A 20,861-nucleotide genomic window follows, 5' to 3' on the forward strand; every position below is an offset into this window, starting at 1 on the left:
TATTATTATTTTAAAATAGATTACAAAAAACAAAAACAAAAAAAAAATAAAATAAAAAAATAAAATAAATATTAAAAAAAAAAATATATATATATATATATATATATATATATATATATATATATATATATATATATATATATATATATATATATATATATATATATATATATATATATATATATTTTAAAAAATCTATTTAATTTAAAATATATATATATATATATATATATATATATATATATATATATATATATATATATATATATATATATATATATATATATATATATATATATATATATATATATATATATATATATATATATATATATATATATATATAATTAGGAATTAGGACAAATAGGAATAGCAACTTTTTTTGGGATCCTTAATTCTGACCACACCCTATCGCAGGCGTGAAGTGAATGTCATTCAGTTCCATGGCTAAGCACTTAATACCTTAAAAGCGGTTAACTTATTTTTACACTTGTTCAAGATTCCTTGTAAAAAATTGCCTACAACGTTAACAAGAGTGTTATGATGTGCCGCTGCTCGACCCTGGAACAGACAGATCACTTATATATTTCTATCATTTCCGAAGGGGAAAATGTTGGTAAATATGCAACAGTTTTACTGTATGTCCTACAAGTTTATCCGCAGTTGCTATGGAAACCAGCAGAATACAATAAATGCTAAGTCCAAAAAAAAAAGTCCCAGCGGAATGACCGTTCCCGCTAAGCCTGCACAAACTGTACCGGCGGCGGGGAGGAAGTTCAGCGGCTCCCTGGCGTCATACTGCAAGAAAGGTACTGAGGCTGACTTGTGCCTGAGCACTGAGGAGCCATTGTACGGACCCCCGCCTCCCTGATAAACTCACACTACACTCTTACTTTCATCCCCCTCCCAGGCAGCACCTCCGTATGGATACGTAGCACACGTGAAAGAGCGATTCATGCAGAGAGGGACCACCTGGTCGTCTCACCTGTCCCTCTCTTTTTTTTTTTTTTTTTTTAGCAAATGCCAACACTCTTAGGGTGCAGACGTGGAAAAAAAAATGCATCAGAAAGAAAAGAGATGCTGATCAAGTTTGCAGCAGTTTTCCTCCCGTGCCAACGTGGACGAGATCAATGAGGGGTAACCATGACCACTTACCTCCATGACCGGGGCCGGCCAGGCTCAGCAGGGTCAGGACGGCGCCCACCAGGGCAAACTGCGGGGCTCTCATGTTTTAGTGCTGCAAGTTAAGTCCTCCGTTCTCTCCCTCTGCTTCAAGACGCTCCATTCACCGGGGCCTGAATGACTTTCCACTTTTAGGGGACCTTCTACACAGGATACTCCTCTATGCAAAAGGGGGCCGGGTCGGGCCGGGCCTGGGGAGGGGACCGGGAGAGAGAGAGCGACGCCCTCTCTCAACCCAACCCTGACACCCCACCCCTGCGCCAGCACCAGTCCTTTCAACACTCTTATTACGCACATGTTCCGAGACTGAAGAATCACATCCTGTCTGGCTTTCTTGCCCTCCTTGCTTACATTAGAGTATGAGAGCCACACTTGCAATAGTCACAAACCACTCAAGTCAAAGACCAGTCATTTTTTCCCGTAGGAAACAATGTAAATAGAAACAATCTGTTCCAGGGTCAAACTGTGGCCATCGTATGATATGAACTAGGGTTGTACAGTATACCGGTATTGGTATAATACCGTGATACTAATGGATCATATTCGGTACTATACCGCCTCTAAAAAGTACCGGTCCGCCAATAACGTATCTAGTCGATACTACTATGACTACATTGTTATTTGTTGTCATCAGAAAATCTTTTTTTACTATTTTTAAATTCATATAATGTTTATAAACTCAGGAAATACATCCCTGGACACATGAGGACTTTGAATATGACCAATGTATGATCCTGTAACGACTTGGTATCGGATCGATACCTAAATGTGTGGTATCATCCAAAACTAATGTAAAGCATGCAAACAACAGAAGAATGAGTGATTATTACATTTTAACAGAAGTGTGGATAGAACACCAGATATTAACAGTAAATTAACAAGTAGATTAATAATACATTTTTCCAGTTTGTCCCTCATAATGTTGACAAATTAATAGAATGAGAAATGACACAAAATTGTTACTGCATATGTCAGCACACTAATTATGAGTCTTTGTTGGTTTACTTACTACTAAAAGACAAGTTGTCTTGCATATTCACTATTTTATTTAAGGGCAAACTTGCAATAAGAAAAATATGTTTCATGTACCGTAAGATGTTTTTGTTCAAATAAAGCCAATAATGCAATTTTTGTGGTCCCCTTTATTTAGAAAAGTATCAAAAAGTACCGAAAAGTTTCAAAATAATTTTGGTATCGGGACAACACTAATATGAACTTTATTTGAGATTGTAGCGTTACCTTTTAATAAAAGCACTTTCATAACAAATGAAGACGGTAATTAGCTATGGATAATAAACTGTTCGCTCATAGTAGGACAGCAATTGAAAATAACACAGCTAATTAAAAACACATGTATTTCCAACAATTAATAGTTATTTCTGATCTATTTTTATAGTACAATTCATAAATTTACATTATGCATTTCAGATGTGTGATTTCGGGGTGCGTACTGAAATGCTCTCTCACACACTACTGAAACACTCTTTCACACTACTGAAACGCTCTCACACACTACTGAAATGCTCTCACTCCCACTACTGAAACGCTCCTTCACACTACTGAAACACTCTCACAGACACCACTGAGACGCTCTCATACGCACTGCTGAAACACTCACACACTACTGAAACACTCACAGACATCACTGAAACAATCTCATACGCACTACTGAAACGCTTTCACACACTACTGAAATGCTCTCTCCCACTACTGAAACGCTCTTTCACACTACTGAAACACTCTCACAGACACCACTGAGACGCTCTCATACGCACTGCTGAAACACTCTCACACACTACTGAAACAATCTCACAGACACCACTGAAACGCTCTCACTCACACTACTGAAATGCTCTCATACACTACTGAAACGCTCCCACACACACACTACTGAAACGCTCTCTCACACTACTGAAACGCTCTCATGCACTACTGAAACGCTCTCACAGACACCACTGAAACGCTCTCACACATACTACTGAAATGCTCTCACACACACTACTGAAACACTCTCAAAGACACCACTGAAACGCTCTCATACGCACTACTAAAATGCTCTCACACGCTACTGAAGCGCTCTTACTGTATATACAGAAGTGAAACACTTACTGTATATACAAAAGTGAAACAGTCTTATACACACTACTGAAACTAAGCAGGTTTCATTCATGTGTGAGAGAATCAGTTTTCAGTTGTTTTAGTGAGAGTGTTTCTGTAGTGTGTATGAGAGCGTTTCAGTCGTGTATGTTAGAGGTAATTCTGAACAATTTCCCTAACGGGCCAGCGTTCTTATCTATTTTTATGATATATTTTATAGTACAATTCATAAATTTACATTATGCATTTCAGATGTCAAAAATTACTTGGGGTGCGTACCATTCACACACTACTGAAATGCTCTCACACACACTACTGAAACGCTCTCACACTACTGAAACGCTCTCATTCACATTACTGAAACGCTATTTCACACTACTGAAACACTCCCACACACTACTGAACGACTCTCACAGAAACCAGTGAAATGCTCTCATACGCACTACTAAAATGCTCTCACACGCTACTGAAACGCTCCTACTGTATATACGGAAGTGAAACGCTCTTACTGTATATACAGAAGTGAAATGGTCTTATACACACTACTGAAACTGAGAGCGTTTCGTTTGTGTGTGAGAGAATCAGTTTTCAGTTGTTTATGGGAGAGTTGTTCAGTAGTGTGTATGAGAGCATTTCAGTCGTGTATGTTAGAGGTAATTCTGAACAATGTCCCTAACGGGCCCGCCTTCTTATCTATTTTTATGATATATTTTTTATAGTACAATTCATAAATTTACATTATGCATTTCAAAATTACTCGGGGTGCGTACCATTCACACACTACTGAAATGCTATCACACACACTACTGAAATGCTCTCACACACACTATTGAAATGCTGTTTCACACTACTGAAACGCTCTCACACACTGCTGAAACACTCTCACAGACACCACTGAAACGCTCTCAAACACACTACTGAAATGCTCTCACACACTGCTGAAACACTCTCACAGACACCACTGAAACGCTCTCACACACACTACTGAAATGCTCTCACACACACTACTAAATGCTCTCACTCACACTATTGAAACGCTCTCACACTACTGAAATGCTCTCATACACTCCTGAAACACTCTCACAGACACCACTGAAACGCTCTCGTACACACACTACTGAAATTCTCTGTCACGCTACTGAAACGCCCTCATACACACAAATTAAATGCTCTTACTGTATATACAGAAGTGAAACGGTCTTATACCCACTACTGAAACTGAGATAGTTTTATTCGTGTGTGAGAGAATCAGTTCTCAGTTGTTTATGTGAGAGTGTTTCAGTAGTGTGTATGAGAGCATTTCAGTCCTGTATGATAGAGGTAATTCTGAACAATGTCCAGAACGGGCCCTCATATGCTTGCCTAATGTAGCTAAAAAAATGTTTGCAGATACATACACATAACACAACCTGCTCACTGAACTTTGTGGATGTTATAAAACAAGAAATAGCCAACCACAATAAAAAAATTCAAATTACACCCATTTAAATCCGTTGCAAGGAATAATGGGAAAAATGCAAAAAACTCTCCACACCTATCCATATTTGGCACATTTTGGCTGCTTGATATTTGTGATTAATTACAAAACTTTAAGGAGGCCGTCACGTAGGTAAACAAGCTCAGAGTTGAACTTACACGTGCCAACTGGACACACAGCATGTACTTGTATGACCCAATCCAAACAATCTTCCCGAGTCATGGTGCAGAAAAATAAAATTCAACCTGCACAAAAAGTCAACAAACATGTCACACGTAACACAACCTGCTCACTGAACTTTGTGGATGTTATAAAAAAAAAAACAGCCAACCACAATAAAAAAAATTCTAATTACACCCATCATGTACTTGTATGAAAGGATCCAAACAACCTTTCAAGTCATGGTGCAGGAAAAAAAAAAATTCTACCAGCACAAAAAGTCAACAAACATGTCACACATAACACAACCTGCTCACTGAACTTTGTGGATGTTATAAAAAAAATAGCCCACCACAATAAAACTATTAAAATTACACGCATTTAAATCCGTTGCAAGGAATGATGGGAAAAATGCAAAAAACTCTCCACACCTATCCATATTTGGCACATTTTGGCTGCTTGATATTTCTGATTGATTACAAAACTAAGGAAAGGTAGAAGGTAAACAAGCTCAGAGTTGAACTTTCCCATGCTCTTAGTATTCAACTCTATTATTATAATATGTACACATATATATAATTTATATATATATATATTACTTTGCATGCAGTCTGCTTTCGGCCCTCATCCAAATTTTTTCAGCCCAAAGTGGTCCCCCCAGTCAAAAAGTTTCGATACACCTGACCTAGAGGTATGCTGAGTCTGCTCTCAGTGCTGCTGGGGTGCCGAAGTGCGAAGAGCTGGCTGAATCCGCAACCGGACGTGACGTCCAGCGCTATCCCGGTACTGTAATATGGTGCCGTTGGATTCTACGTGAATCGGTGCCTGGTAGGACCAGGGGGATTTGGTCGTTGCCAAAAAGAACCAGATTCGGTACTCATTCCGAATAGGGAGGTGCGTTTTTTTATTTCTCAAGCCGATACCATGTTTGTGATTTTTCAAATTCAGATTAAATTGTAGTTTGTGCACGTCTTCATTTGTGGCGGCTGGGCTCTCTCCGGGCGCAGGTGTGTTCCTGGGCTTCCAAAACACCGTTGTAGTGATGTGGGCGTTTCAGGTGGCTGATAAGGTTTGATACATTGAAGGGAATTTTTGTTTTGCATAAATAGCACGTGAAATGTCTTCTGCCGAAACATTGAAGAAATCCCACACTATATGTTTACATGGGTATGTTTATGACAGGCCGTTGACAGAACAAAAAAGTAGCACTTAATGAACTCACCGTAACCACCGACTTGACAGTATGGGTACTCTTGCCTCCTTGGAGTATTAATTTATTTAATATTTGTTTATTTATTTTTCTTAATGTAGCTATTTTATTCATTTATTTATTTTATAACTTTTTTTAATTTTTATTTTTTATTTTTTTGTATTTTCTAATTTTGTTATTAAAAATTGTTTTCAAACAATTTCTTTCTTTTTACGTATTTATTTTTTTAAATCAGTCCCACTGCTACAAACATCACACATGGGACTGTTTGGTAAGTAAGAATTGTTTTAGTTATATTGTAAGACTTACAAACGTTGCTTGGAGTGATGAATGAAGAACATTCATACAAGTAGAAAACGCTACGGATGGCCAGGAGACGTACCGGCCCTTGCTTTTCCGGTTGAAAGCTCAGTCTAAACAGAAGGGCAGTGCAGCACTGCAGGGTCCAAAAGATGGCGCCATTGCACAAACAATAAAACACCTATTCAGTGCTTGTTTTTTTATTTCAAAACTATTTTCAGCGAAGAAAAATCCATAAAAAAGACGCACCACTTTATAAGCCGTGGAGTTCAAAGCGTAGGAAAAAAGTAACGGCTTATAATCCGGAATTTTTTAATTTTTTAAATTTTATTTAAAAAAAAAATTTAAACAATTTATTTCTTTTAATTTATGCATTTTTTTTAAATCTGATTTTTATTTTATTTTTTTAAAAACTTTTTTATTTACTGGAGCTATTTTCTAATGTTATCAGTCTACGACGTCATATCGGCCATACACTTATCAGTGTGTTATTCAAATTAAAACGTTTTCTCTAAAGTTATATGCATCTACATGTTTTTAGACTTGACAATTTCTTATCATCTAAAGAAGTGTTATTTAGTCAAATATAAACAAGATATCAATCTTTACAGACAAATTATACATTTCCAACATACTATACCGTGTATATGAGTTGCATCTCAGATTTGAACAATCATGCAAGCGTAAAAATAAGTTAAGCACTCTTCATTTGTTCAATGCTTCCCAAACAATGAAACACACTCCTGCTCTGGTCCACAGGACATGACTTTAAAGTGCTCATGTCTCACAAATATTCATTTTTATGGCTTCAGAGTGAGTGGTGTTGCCTCATTTCCTATGCCAGAATGCACTTGAACGCACCACAAAAGGCTGTTGCACCTGTTCCAAAGTAAACTTTCGGCATTACGGCACCGCACACACTGGACTATTCATTAGGAACATTTTTAAGATTGCATTTTTTATGTAGCTGTAACTAATAATCATACAAAATATGTATCAGTAAAAAAAATACTATCTCATAATCCCGTAACATCTTTTTAGCTTTAGTTCCGTCCTGCTGGGCAATGACGCAATGAAAACGATCGGAATGACCCGATGAAAGTGAAATTCACCACGCGGCGTTTGATGGGAATCTGCCACGCTTTTTTTTAGCGGCCAATTTACCGCGCTAATTTCTGCAGGACAGGCCGACTGCGGTGCATGATGAGGCCTTTTAGGCGGCGGCCTAAATGCTCCACCGCCTCCATCGAAGCGGCAAGTGAGGCGTGGTCATGATTTCGATTTCCAGGCCTCGCAATGCTCCGTTTCCCTTTAGCTTATCATCCATCTATAAGTGTCTGACAGCACTTCCTGTCTGCTTTTAGAAGGGCTAAATCGCTATTCTGGCTCGAGTTGCTGGAGCGGGCCGAGTAGCTGCCTAAGCTGCGTAAATAACGTGACATCATAGCGCACTTGTAAGAGTCCAAATTTCCATTCAGGGCTTCTGTCGGTGCGGTGAACAACACACGTGCGTCAAAATAGCACATGTCAACGTTCTAAAGACTATTTACGACTTGTGTTTGGTGGAGTTCAACAGAAATGGTCATTACGCCGCTGGTTTGCCTTATTTGATGGCTTATGGAGGTTTGTTTGTGTCTTTATTGCGAAAAGCATTGTTTTAAACACTGAATTTATGGAACTGACTTTTTTAGCGTTTGAATTTTGAGAACTGAATTTAAAGGCCTACTGAAACCCACTACTACCGACCACGCAGTCTGATAGTTTATATATCAATGATGAAATCTTAACATTATAACACATGCCAATACGGCCGGGTTAACTTATAAAGTGACATTTTAAATTTGCCGCTAAACTTCCGGTTCGAAACGCCTCTGAGGATGACGTATGCGCGTGACGTGGCTCGGCGAACACGGGTATGCCTTCCACATTGAAGCCAATACGAAAAAGCTCTGTTTTCATTTCATAATTCCACAGTATTCTGGACATCTGTGTTCGTGAATCTGTTGCAATCATGTTCATTGCATTATGAAGAAGGAAGCTGAGCAAGCAAAGAAGAAAGTTTTCGGTGCGAAATGGACGTATTTTTCGAACGTAGTCAGCCACAACAGTACACAGCCGGCGCTTCTTTGTTTACATTCCCGAAAGATGCAGTCAAGATGGAAGAACTCGGATAACAGAGACTCTAACCAGGAGGACTTTTGACATCGATACACAGACGCCTGTAGAGAACTGGGACAACACAGACTCTTAACAGGATTACTTTGATTTGGATGACAAAGACGCAGACGTGCTACTGTGAGTATGCAGCTTTGGCTTCTAAACATTTGTTCGCTTGACCGTATGTGCGCAACTTTTTTTTGCGTATGTACGTAACTTTTTTAAAATATATAAGCTTCATGAACCTTGGGTTAGGTGAACGGTCTTTTGGCCTGAGTGATTGTGTGTGTTGATCAGGTGTTTGAATTGTATTGGCGTGTTCTATGGAGCTAGGAGCTAGCATAGGAGATAGGAGCTAGCATAACACGTACCGTACCGTACGTGCGCGTAGGATTAATTTGTGGCATGTTAAATATAAGCCTGGTTGTGTTGTGGCTAATAGAGTATATATATGTCTTGTGTTTATTTACTGTTGTAGTCATTCCCAGCTGAATATCAGGTCACCCCCGGCTCTCACAGCATCTTCCCTATCTGAATAGCTTCAACTCCCCACTAGTCCTTCACTTGCACTTTACTCATCCACAAATCTTTCATCCTCGCTCAAATTAATGGGGAAATTGTCGCTTTCTCGGTCCGAATCTCTCTCACTTCATGCGGCCATCATTGTAAACAATAGGGAACTTTGCGTATATGTTCAATTGACTATGTCACGCTACTTCCGGTAGGGGCAAGCCTTTTTTTTATCAGATACCAAAAGTTGCAATCTTTATCGTCGTTGTTCTATACTAAATCCTTTCAGCAAAAATATGGCAATATCGCGAAATGATCAAGTATGACACATAGAATAGATCTGCTATCCCCGTTTAAATAAAAAAAAATCATTTCAGTAGGCCTTTAAATTATGCTGATTTAATTGATTTAAAAAATATGCTTCAAAATGTGTTAAATTGTATAAGTGTGTTAAAATACAGTGTAATAAAAAAAAGTAATTAAAAAAAAACTGTGTAATAAAACCTAATGTGTAAAAATGAATTGTAAAAAAAGTCAGTGTAATTAAACCTAGTGTGTAAAAATGTATTGTAAAGAAATTCAGTGTAATAAAACCTTGTGTGTAAAAATTAATTGTTAAAAAAATTCAGTGTAATTAAACCTAGTGTGTAAAAATTTATTGTAAAAAAAATTAGGTGTAATTAAACCTAGTGTGTAAAAAAAAAAATCAGTGTGATTAAACCTAGTGTGTAAACATTAATTGTAAAAATTTTTAGTGTAATTAAACCTAGTGTGTAAAAATGAATCGTAAAACTTTTTTGTGTAATTAAACCTAGTGAGTAAAAATTAATTGTAAAAATTCAGTGTAATAAAACCTGGTGTGCAAAAATGTATTGTAAAAAAAAAGTCAGTGTGATTAAACCTAGTGTGTAAAAATTAATTGTAAAAAAATTCAGTGAAATTAAACCTAGTTTGTAAAAATTAATTGTAAAAACAAATTCAGTGTAATAAAACCTAGTGTGTAAAAATTAATTGTAAAAAAAATCAGTGTAATAAAACCTAGTGTGTAAAAATAATTGTAAAAAAAAAAAAATCGGTGTAATTAAACCTAGTGTGTAAAAATTAATTGAAAAAAAAAATTCAGTGTAATTAAACCTAGTGTGTAAAAAACTATTGTAAAAACAAATTCAGTGTAATAAAACCTAGTGTGTAAAAATTAATTGTAAAAAAACTTCAGTGTAATAAAACCCAGTGTGTAAAAAGTAATTACAAAAAAGATTCAGTGTGACAAAACCTAGTGTGTAAAAATGAATTGTAAAAAAAAATCTGTGTAACTAAACTTAGTGTGTAAACATTTATTGTAAAGAAATTCAGTGTAATAAAACCTGGTGTGCAAAAATTTATTGTAAAAAAAAAAGTCAGTGTGATTGTAAAAATAATTTGTAAAAAAAAAAAATCGGTACAGAATTATTTTTTGCTGAAAAACTCCAAAACTCAATTCCGGGTGACCCGTGTCACGTGACTGAAAACTTGACACCTCACTGGCTGGTTCTGAGACAGGATCGATTGCTTCAGTCTTAAATCACCAGAAGTGAGTCTTGAAACAACAAATATTTCTCCACTGGTTTTTGTACTCTGAATTTTTAGATACTTAATTTTTTCAGAATTAATTTTCACACACTGCTTTTTAATTTTTTTCTGTACAGGATGTTATGTACTGAATTTTAAAACTAGAATTTTAAAATCTTTAAACATACACATTTTGTTCACACATTTTTATTAAATTAAATTGCCAGCATAATTTGATGTAAACAAATTCAGTTCACAAAAAATGCCTCATCCCTCACTTCACCAAAAATGCTTCCCGGGCGCGGCCACCGCTGCTGCCCACTGCTCCCCTCACCTCCCAGGGGGTGAACAAGGGGATGGGTCTAATGCAGGGAACACATTTCACCACACTTAGTGTGTGTGTGACAATCATTGGTACTTTAACTTTAAAGCCTGAGTGAAGCATGCGCTACCGACCTGACACGTCCAAAAGGGAACAAGATGATACGGTATTATCTGCTCACAGATGCTACCTGGTGGTTGGTTGAGCACACTGCACCTCGTCCGGATGGTCCCACGCCTTAATGCTTCAATCATACGCAGGATTCTTACAGGAATGGAGCCAAAATACAACCTTCCTTACTGTAAGAATAAAATGTACTTAAGGATGTAAGAAGCATAAATACAACTTGAATTAAAATGACGACATAATGAAAATGTGAATACACAATATGTACGTGTATACGCGTGTACATATCAGAAAAATTAAGCAAAAAAGTGAATTAAAATATTTATAAAATAAATAGAACAATTATGTATGTATATTATTTATATATATATATATATATTTCAATTGTATTTCTTTTTTATTAACGAAATACATTTTATTGAGGAATTTGTGAAACAAACAATACAAAAAATGCCATTGTAAGTTAATAATACTAACACAGACACTTGCAAATGTGTTAGCATATTAGCTAATGCTAACGATGCCAGCTTCATTACACTACAAAAGCATGTATAATTATGCATGAAGACACTCCTACAAATATCACACATGGGAGGGTTTGGTAAGTATGAATTGTCTTAGTTACATTGCAAAACTTACAAACGTTGCTTGGAGTGATGAATGAAGAACCCATACAAGTAGGAACGCTACGGACGGCCAGAAGACGGACCGGCCCTTGTACTTCCGGTTGAAAGCTCAGTCTAAACAGAAGGGCAGTGCGGCACTGCAGCGTCCAAAAGATGGCACCATAGCACAAACAATAAAACACCTATCCGGTGCTTGTTTGTTGATTTCAAAACTATCTACATTATGGTTGTCAGTAAAGTAAAATCCATAAAAAAGACGCACCGCTTTATAAGCCGCGGAGTTCAAAGCGTAGGAAAAAAGTACCGATTTATAATCCGTAATTTATTTAATTTTTAAAAATTGTATTGTCTAATTTTGTTATTTACATTTTTAAATTTTTTTTAATAGTTTATTTATTTGTACTTATTTCATTATTTTTTAATCAGATTTTTATTTTTATATTTTTTTATTTTTTATTTACTGGAGCTTTTTTCTATCAGTGTATGACGTCATATCGGCCATACACTTATCAGTGTGTTATTTAAATTAAAAACGTTTTCTCTATAGTTATATGTATGTCTACAGTGTCTAGAGTTTTAGACTTGACAATTTCTTATCATTTAAAGAAGTGTTATTTAGTCAAATATAAACAGGATATCGATCTTTAAAGACACATTATAAATTGCCAACATACTGTATAGTTTTTGTCTGAGATTTGAATAATCTGAAGTAGAAACGCTATGGACAGCCAGAAGACGGAACGGAATTTGTACTTCCGGTTGAAAGCTCAGTCTAAACAGAAGGGCAGTGCAGCACTACGGCGTCCAAAAGATGGCGCCGTAGCACAAACAATAAAACACCTGTTCAGTGCTTGTTTTTTGATTTCCAAAACTATCTGCATTATGGTTGCCAGCGGAGAAAAATCCATAAAAAAGACGCACCGCTGTATAAGCCACGGAGCTCAAAGCGAAGGAAAAAAGTACCGATTTATAATCCGTAATTTATTACATTTTTTAAAATTGTATTATCTAATTTTGTTATTTACATTTGTTTTCTTTTTTTTATATAATTTATTTATTTGTACTTATTTATTTATTTTTTAATCCGATTTTTTTTAATTATTATTTTTTTTTAAATTTTTTATTTACTGGAGCTTTTTTCTATCAGTGTACGGCGTCATATTGGCCATACACTTATCAGTGTGTTATTTAAATTAAAAACGTTTTCTCTATAGGTGGCGATTTGTCCAGGGTGTACCCCGCCTTCCGCCCGATTGTAGCTGAGATAGGCTCCAGCGACCCCCCGCGACCCCAAAAGGGACAACCGGTAGAAAATGGATGGATGGACGTTTTCTCTATAGTTATATGTATGTCTACAGTGTATAGATTTTTAGACTTGACAATTTTTTATCACTTAAAGAAATGTTATTTAGTCAAATATAAACAGGATAGCAATCTTTAAAGGCAAATGATAAATTGCTAACATACTGTATAGTTTTTGTCTCGGATTTCAATAATCTGAAGTAGAAACGCTATGGACAGCCAGAAGACGGAACGGAATTTGTACTTCCGGTTGAAAGCTCAGTCTAAACAGAAGGGCAGTGCAGCACTACCGCGTCCAAAAGATGTCGCCGTCGCACAAACAATAAAACACCTGTTCAGTGCTTGTTTTTTGATTTCCAAAACTATCTGCATTATGGTTGCCAGCGAAGAAAAATCCATAAAAAAGACGCACCGCTTTATAAGCCGCGGAGCTCAAAGCGTAGGAAAAAAGTACCGATTTATAATCCGTAATTTATTCAATTTTTTAAAATTGTATTATCTAATTTTGTTATTTACATTTTTTTTTTTTTTTAAATAATTTATTTATTTGTACTTATTTATTTATTTTTTAATCCGATGGCGCTGTAGCACGAACAATAAAACACCTATTTGGTGCTTGTTTTTTGATTTCCAAAACTATCTGCATTATGGTTGCCAGCGAAGAAAAATCCATAAAAAACACACACCGCAGAGTTCAAAGCGTAGGAAAAAAGTAGCGGCTTATAATGCGGAATTTACTTTTACATATTGTGATGAAATTAGTGCCTAATTTGGTCGCCAAATAATGCGGACAATAATATTTTATGATTTATGGTCCAGCAAAATTGATTTCCGTGACCTACATCCGAACTGGGCCACATGGGAGGCAAAATAAAAAGGTAAACCAATGACAATGTTTGACAATGCAACATTAAACAAATGGTGTACCAAATAGAATCAGGTCTCCACAGTCCCACATCACTTCCATGTTGCTTCTCTCCGCCCTGATTCCCTCCTTTTGTCTTCCCCAGTAATTGGAAGTGGCCTTCGGGGAGCGCAGCCGGCGCTTCTGCAAGGATAAAGCTTTTACTTTTAATTAAAGAGCAATCAGGTTGCTAGGCTTTCTTGTTGCCTCTCCCTTGATCAATGTCGGCTTCTTCATGTTTTTATTCGGCTAACCTGCTCCCCGAGCTAATTAGGCTTAGAGTTGGGCGTGTGTTGGATCCGCTGTACCGTCACCGCCTCACCTTCGGTGACACGGCCAGCGCTTCCTGCCCGACCCATCCAGCGTCTTCCTGCAGAGACTTGAAAGTGCGGCTCGACGCTCTCCTCGTAACGCGCTCTTCTGACGGGGATTAGCACTTTCTGCTCAGATTAAAACTCCACTTCGCTCTCAGTCGGGAGTTTTGTGTTTTTTTCCCCCGTATCTCGCTACCAACTGCTCGGCAAATTGTTTTGCGTTTGCTCTGAAAAAGGGAGGCGGGGATCGATTAGAACGTTGTCGCCGTGTGCAAGGACTAATATCACAACAAATTACTGCGGATTTTTCTTGTCAGCGGAACAAACAGCTTGTTACAAATTCACTATGACAACGTTTATTCAATGTTGGGTTCTGACGTTGATTTGACCTTTGAATTTTGGTCATTTCCCAACCAATATTCTACAACACAAAAACAACATTAAAACAACATGCTTTTTGGCGGCATTTATTTAATGTTGGGTTCTGACGTTGATTTGACCTTTGAATTTTGGTCATTTCCCAACCAATATTCTACAACATTGAAACAACATGCTTTTTGGCGACGTTTATTCAATGTTGGGTTCTGACGTTGATTCGACCATTGAATTTTGGTCTTTTTCCAACCAGTATTCTACAACATTGAAACAACATGCTTTTTGACAACGTTTATTCAATGTTGGGATCTGACTTTGATTTGACCTTTGAATTTTGGTCATTTCCCAACCAATATTCTACAACACAAAAACAACATTAAAACAACATGCTTTTTGGCGACGTTTATTCAATGTTGGGTTCTGACGTTGATTCGACCATTGAATTTTGGTCATTTCCCATCCAATGTTCTACAACGTTGAAACAACATGCTATTTGACAACGTTTATTCAATGTTGGGTTCTGACGTTGATTTGACCAATGACATTTGTTCATTTCCCAAATAATATTCTACAACAAAAATACAACGTTGAAACAACATGCTTTTTGACAACGTTTATTCAATGTCAGGTTCTGACGTTGATTCGACCATTGAATTTTGGTCATTTCCCAACCAATGTTCTACAACGTTGAAACAACATGCTTTTTGACAACGTTTGTTCAATGTTGGGTTCTGAAGTTGATTTGACCATTGAATTTTGGTAATTTCCAACCAATATTCTACAACACAAATACAACGTTGAAACAACATGCTATTTGACAACGTTTATTCAATGTTGGGTTCTGACGTTGATTTGACCAATGACATTTGTTCATTTCCCAACTAATATTCTACAACAAAAATACAATGTTTAAACAACATGCTTTTTGACCACGTTTATTCAATGTCAGGTTGTGATGTTGATTTGAACATTGAATTTTGGTCATTTACCAACCAATATTCTACAACGTTGTAACAACATGCTTTTTGACAACGTTTGTTCAATGTTGGGTTCTGAAGTTGATTTGACCATTGAATTTTGGTCATTTCCAACCAATATTCTACAACACAAATACAACGTTGAAACAACATGCTATTTGGCGACATTTATTTAATGTTGGGTTCTGACGTTGATTTGACCTTTGAATTTTGGTCATTTCCCAACCAATATTCTACAACATTGAAACAACATGCTTTTTGGCGACGTTTATTCAATGTTGGGTTCTGACGTTGATTCGACCATTGAATTTTGGTCTTTTTCCAACCAATATTCTACAACACAACACCAATACAACGTTAAAACAACATGCTTTTTGACAACGTTTATTCAATGTCAGGTTCTGACGTTGATTCGACCATTGAATTTTGGTCATTTCCCAACCAATGTTCTACAACGTTGAAACAACATGCTATTTGACAACGTTTATTCAATGTTGGGTTCTGACGTTGATTTGACCAATGACATTTGTTCATTTCCCAAATAATATTCTACAACAAAAATACAACGTTGAAACAACATGCTTTTTGACAACGTTTATTCAATGTCAGGTTGTGATGTTGATTTGAACATTGAATTTTGGTCATTTACCAACCAATATTCTACAACGTTGTAACAACATGCTTTTTGACAACGTTTGTTCAATGTTGGGTTCTGAAGTTGATTTGACCATTGAATTTTGGTCATTTCCAACCAATATTCTACAACACAAATACAACGTTGAAACAACATGCTATTTGACAACGTTTATTCAATGTTGGGTTCTGACGTTGATTTGACCAATGACATTTGTTCATTTCCCAACTAATATTCTACAACAAAAATACAATGTTGAAACAACATGCTTTTTGACCACGTTTATTCAATGTCAGGTTGTGATGTTGATTTGAACATTGAATTTTGGTCATTTCCCAACCAATATTCTACAACACGAATACAACGTTAAAACAACATGCTTTTTGACAAGGTTTATTCAATGTCAGGCTGTGACGTTGATTTGACCTTTTAATTTCGGTCATTTTCCAACCAATATTCTACAACACAAAAACAACATTAAAACAACTTGCTTTTTGGCTACGTTTATTCAATGTTGGGTTCTGACGTTGATTTGACCTTTGAATTTAGGTCATTTCCCAACCAATATTCTACAACATTGAAACAACATGTTTTTTGGCGACGTTTATTCAATGTTGGGTTCTGACGTTGATTCGATCATTGAATTTTGGTCTTTTTCCAACCAATATTCTACAACACAAATACAACGTTAAAACAACATGCTTTTTGACGACGTTTAGTCGTCAATGTTGGGTTCTGACGTTGATTTGACTTTTGAATTTTTATCATTTCCCAACCAATATTTTACAAAATTGAAACAACATGCTTTTTGGCGATGTTTATTCAATGTTGGGTTCTGACGTTGATTTGACCATTGAAATTTGGTCATTTCCCAACCAATATTCTACAACACAAATACAACGTTGAAACAACATGCTTTTTGACGACGTTTATTCAATGTCAGGTTGTGACGTTGATTTGACCTTTGCATTTTGGTCATTTCCCAACCAATGTTCTACAACGTTGAAACAACATGCTTTTTGACAACGTTTGTTCAATGTTGGGTTCTGACGTTGATTTGACCTTTGAATTTTGGTCATTTCCCAACCAATATTCCTCAACAGAAATACATCGTTAAAACAACATGCTTTTTGACAACTTTTATTCAATGTCAGGTTCTGAAATTTGATTCCACCATTGAATTTCGGTCATTTCCCAACCGATATTCTACAACACAAATACAACGTTGAAACAACATGCTATTTGACGACGTTTATTCAATGTTGGGTTCTGACGTTGATTTGACCTTTGAATTTTGGTCATTTCCCAACCAATATTCTACAACACAAATACAACCTTAAAACAACATGCTTTTTGACAACGTTTGTTCAATGTTGGGTTCTGACGTTGATTTGACCTTTGAATTTTGGTCATTTCCCAACCAATATTCTACAACACAAATACAACCTTAAAACAACATGCTTTTTGACAACGTTTGTTCAATGTTGGGTTCTGACGTTGATTTGACCTTTGAATTTTGGTCATTTCCCAACCAATATTCCTCAACACAAATACATCGTTAAAACAACATGCTTTTTGACAACTTTTATTCAATGTCAGGTTCTGAAATTTGATTCCACCATTGAATTTTGGTCATTTCCCAACCGATATTCTACAACACAAATACAACGTTGAAACAACATGCTATTTGACGACGTTTATTCAATGTTGGGCTCTGACGTTGATTTGACTTTTGAATTTTTATCATTTCCCAACCAATATTTTACAAAATTGAAACAACATGCTTTTTGGCGACGTTTATTCAATGTTGGGTTCTGACGTTGATTTGACCATTGAAATTTGGTCATTTCCCAACCAATATTCTACAACACAAATACAACGTTGAAACAACATGCTTTTTGACGACGTTTATTCAATGTCAGGTTGTGACGTTGATTTGACCTTTGCATTTTGGTCATTTCCCAACCAATGTTCTACAACGTTGAAACAACATGCTTTTTGACAACGTTTGTTCAATGTTGGGTTCTGACGTTGATTTGACCTTTGAATTTTGGTCATTTCCCAACCAATATTCTACAACACAAATACAACCTTAAAACAACATGCTTTTTGACGACGTTTAGTCAATGTTGGGTTCTGACGTTGATTCGACCATTGAATTTTGGTCATTTCCCAACCAATATTCTACAACACAAATACAACCTTAAAACAACATGCTTTTTGACGACGTTTAGTCAATGTTGGGTTCTGACGTTGATTCGACCATTGAATTTTGGTCATTTCCCAACCAATATTCTACAACACAAATACAACCTTAAAACAACATGCTTTTTGACGACGTTTAGTCAATGTTGGGTTCTGACGTTGATTTGACTTTTGAGTTTTGGTCATTTCCCAACCAATATTCTACAACGTTGTAACAACATGCTTTTTGACAAAGTTTGTTCAATGTTGGGTTCTGAAGTTGATTTGACCATTGAATTTTGGTCATTTCCCAACCAATATTCCTCAACACAAATACATCGTTAAAACAACATGCTTTTTGACAACTTTTATTCAATGTCAGGTTCTGAAATTTGATTCCACCATTGAATTTCGGTCATTTCCCAACCGATATTCTACAACACAAATACAACGTTGAAACAACATGCTATTTGACGACGTTTATTCAATGTTGGGTTCTGACGTTGATTTGACCAATGACATTTGTTCATTTCCCAACTTATATTCTACAACAAAAATACAATGTTGAAACAACATGCTTTTTGACCACGTTTATTCAATGTCAGGTTGTGATGTTGACTTGAACATTGAATTTTGGTCATTTCCCAACCAATATTCTACAACACGAATACAACGTTAAAACAACATGCTTTTTGACAAGGTTTATTAAATGTCAGGCTGTGACGTTGATTTGACCTTTTAATTTCGGTCATTTTCCAACCAATATTCTACAACACAAAAACAACATTAAAACAACATGCTTTTTGGCTACGTTTATTAAATGTTGGGTTCTGACGTTGATTTGACCTTTGAATTTAGGTCATTTCCCAACCAATATTCTACAACATTGAAACAACATGTTTTTTGGCGACGTTTATTCAATGTTGGGTTATGACGTTGATTCGACCATTGAATTTTGGTATTTTTCCAACCAATATTCTACAACACAAATACAACGTTAAAACAACATGCTTTTTGACGACGTTTAGTCGTCAATGTTGGGTTCTGACGTTGATTTGACTTTTGAATTTTTATCATTTCCCAACCAATATTTTACAAAATTGAAACAACATGCTTTTTGGCGATGTTTATTCAATGTTGGGTTCTGACGTTGATTTGACCATTGAAATTTGGTCATTTCCCAACCAATATTCTACAACACAAATACAACGTTGAAACAACATGCTTTTTGACGACGTTTATTCAATGTCAGGTTGTGACGTTGATTTGACCTTTGCATTTTGGTCATTTCCCAACCAATGTTCTACAACGTTGAAACAACATGCTTTTTGACAACGTTTGTTCAATGTTGGGTTCTGACGTTGATTTGACCTTTGAATTTTGGTCATTTCCCAACCAATATTCTACAACACAAATACAACCTTAAAACAACATGCTTTTTGACGACGTTTAGTCAATGTTTGGTTCTGACGTTGATTCGACCATTGAATTTTGGTCATTTCCCAACCAATATTCTACAACACAAATACAACCTTAAAACAACATGCTTTTTGACGACGTTTAGTCAATGTTGGGTTCTGACGTTGATTCGACCATTGAATTTTGGTCATTTCCCAACCAATATTCTACAACACAAATACAACCTTAAAACAACATGCTTTTTGACGACGTTTAGTCAATGTTGGGTTCTGACGTTGATTTGACTTTTGAGTTTTGGTCATTTCCCAACCAATATTCTACAACGTTGTAACAACATGCTTTTTGACAAAGTTTGTTCAATGTTGGGTTCTGAAGTTGATTTGACCATTGAATTTTGGTCATTTCCCAACCAATATTCCTCAACACAAATACATCGTTAAAACAACATGCTTTTTGACAACTTTTATTCAATGTCAGGTTCTGAAATTTGATTCCACCATTGAATTTCGGTCATTTCCCAACCGATATTCTACAACACAAATACAACGTTGAAACAACATGCTATTTGACGACGTTTATTCAATGTTGGGTTCTGACGTTGATTTGACCAATGACATTTGTTCATTTCCCAACTTATATTCTACAACAAAAATACAATGTTGAAACAACATGCTTTTTGACCACGTTTATTCAATGTCAGGTTGTGATGTTGACTTGAACATTGAATTTTGGTCATTTCCCAACCAATATTCTACAACACGAATACAACGTTAAAACAACATGCTTTTTGACAAGGTTTATTAAATGTCAGGCTGTGACGTTGATTTGACCTTTTAATTTCGGTCATTTTCCAACCAATATTCTACAACACAAAAACAACATTAAAACAACATGCTTTTTGGCTACGTTTATTAAATGTTGGGTTCTGACGTTGATTTGACCTTTGAATTTAGGTCATTTCCCAACCAATATTCTACAACATTGAAACAACATGTTTTTTGGCGACGTTTATTCAATGTTGGGTTATGACGTTGATTC

General features: G+C 36.1%; 1 protein-coding gene and 1 long non-coding RNA gene across 2 annotated transcripts in view; one reads left to right on the forward strand and one right to left on the reverse strand.

Moving 5' to 3' along the window:
* Positions 1-1,295, reverse strand: part of cspg4 (chondroitin sulfate proteoglycan 4) — a 148,254-nt gene extending 146,959 nt beyond the window's left edge. The window contains exon 1 of the mRNA XM_062042727.1: positions 1,156-1,295. Coding sequence (XP_061898711.1) covers positions 1,156-1,228 — 73 coding nt within the window. The 5' untranslated portion in view covers positions 1,229-1,295. The remainder of the gene's footprint in view (positions 1-1,155) is intronic.
* LOC133646868 (uncharacterized) overlaps positions 1-20,861 on the forward strand; it is a 229,422-nt gene that overhangs the window by 183,808 nt on the left and 24,753 nt on the right. The window lies entirely within an intron of this gene.

The sequence above is a fragment of the Entelurus aequoreus genome, linkage group LG03, assembly GCF_033978785.1.
Source record: "Entelurus aequoreus isolate RoL-2023_Sb linkage group LG03, RoL_Eaeq_v1.1, whole genome shotgun sequence".
NCBI lineage: Eukaryota > Metazoa > Chordata > Actinopteri > Syngnathiformes > Syngnathidae > Entelurus > Entelurus aequoreus.